At 53.2% G+C, this 647-nt stretch overlaps 1 protein-coding gene across 1 annotated transcript in view; it reads left to right on the forward strand.

Moving 5' to 3' along the window:
- Positions 1-647, forward strand: part of dock5 (dedicator of cytokinesis 5) — a 39,443-nt gene that overhangs the window by 24,752 nt on the left and 14,044 nt on the right. The window contains exon 22 of the mRNA XM_035658164.1: positions 91-245. Coding sequence (XP_035514057.1) covers positions 91-245 — 155 coding nt within the window. The remainder of the gene's footprint in view (positions 1-90; positions 246-647) is intronic.

A 647-nucleotide genomic window follows, 5' to 3' on the forward strand; every position in this document is an offset into this window, starting at 1 on the left:
GGGGGGGGGCACTCTGCTCCGCATTACACCAACATACGAGTTTGTCAGGTCAGTTCCATTAGGAGGAAATGTGCTGTGTGATCCAGTGAGTCTTTCTGTGCTCCACAGATTGTCGGGACGTGCTTCTGCCACTTGTTACCGACCAGCTGAGCGGGCAGCTGGACGACCACTCGAGTAAACCCGATCACGAGGGCTGCGCCCAGCTGCTCAGCACGGTGTTGGACAACCTGGACCGCAAGGACGTGGTGAGGAGTCAGAATGAACCTGTGGACACACAGATTAAGTTTAAAGGGTCGGTACGCACAAATTACAGAACAGTTAGAAGGAGTATTAGCGTCCTCCACAGGGTGGCTGGACTCACCGTTAGAGAAACTGCTGCTGTTTTCTGTTAAAAGGAGCCAGTTGAGGTTCGACCCTCTCTTTAGGGGTTTTCTGGGCAACTGGATGGAAGCCCAGGGCTGACCCAGAGCATGCTGGAGGCCTTACATATCCCATCTGGCCTGGTAGCATCTAGTTGCCCCCCCGCCCCCTGGAGGAGCTGAAAGAGGTAGCTAAAGAAAGGGACGTCTGGGCTAACCGTGTTTAGCCCTCTGCCGTGACCTCGAAATAAACGGTTTAAACTGAATGCTTTTATTTGCAGAGGTTTT

The sequence above is a fragment of the Morone saxatilis genome, unplaced genomic scaffold (assembly GCF_004916995.1).
Source record: "Morone saxatilis isolate NCDOM2014 unplaced genomic scaffold, NCSU_SB_2.0 Contig16, whole genome shotgun sequence".
In the NCBI taxonomy this organism is placed as follows: domain Eukaryota; kingdom Metazoa; phylum Chordata; class Actinopteri; family Moronidae; genus Morone; species Morone saxatilis.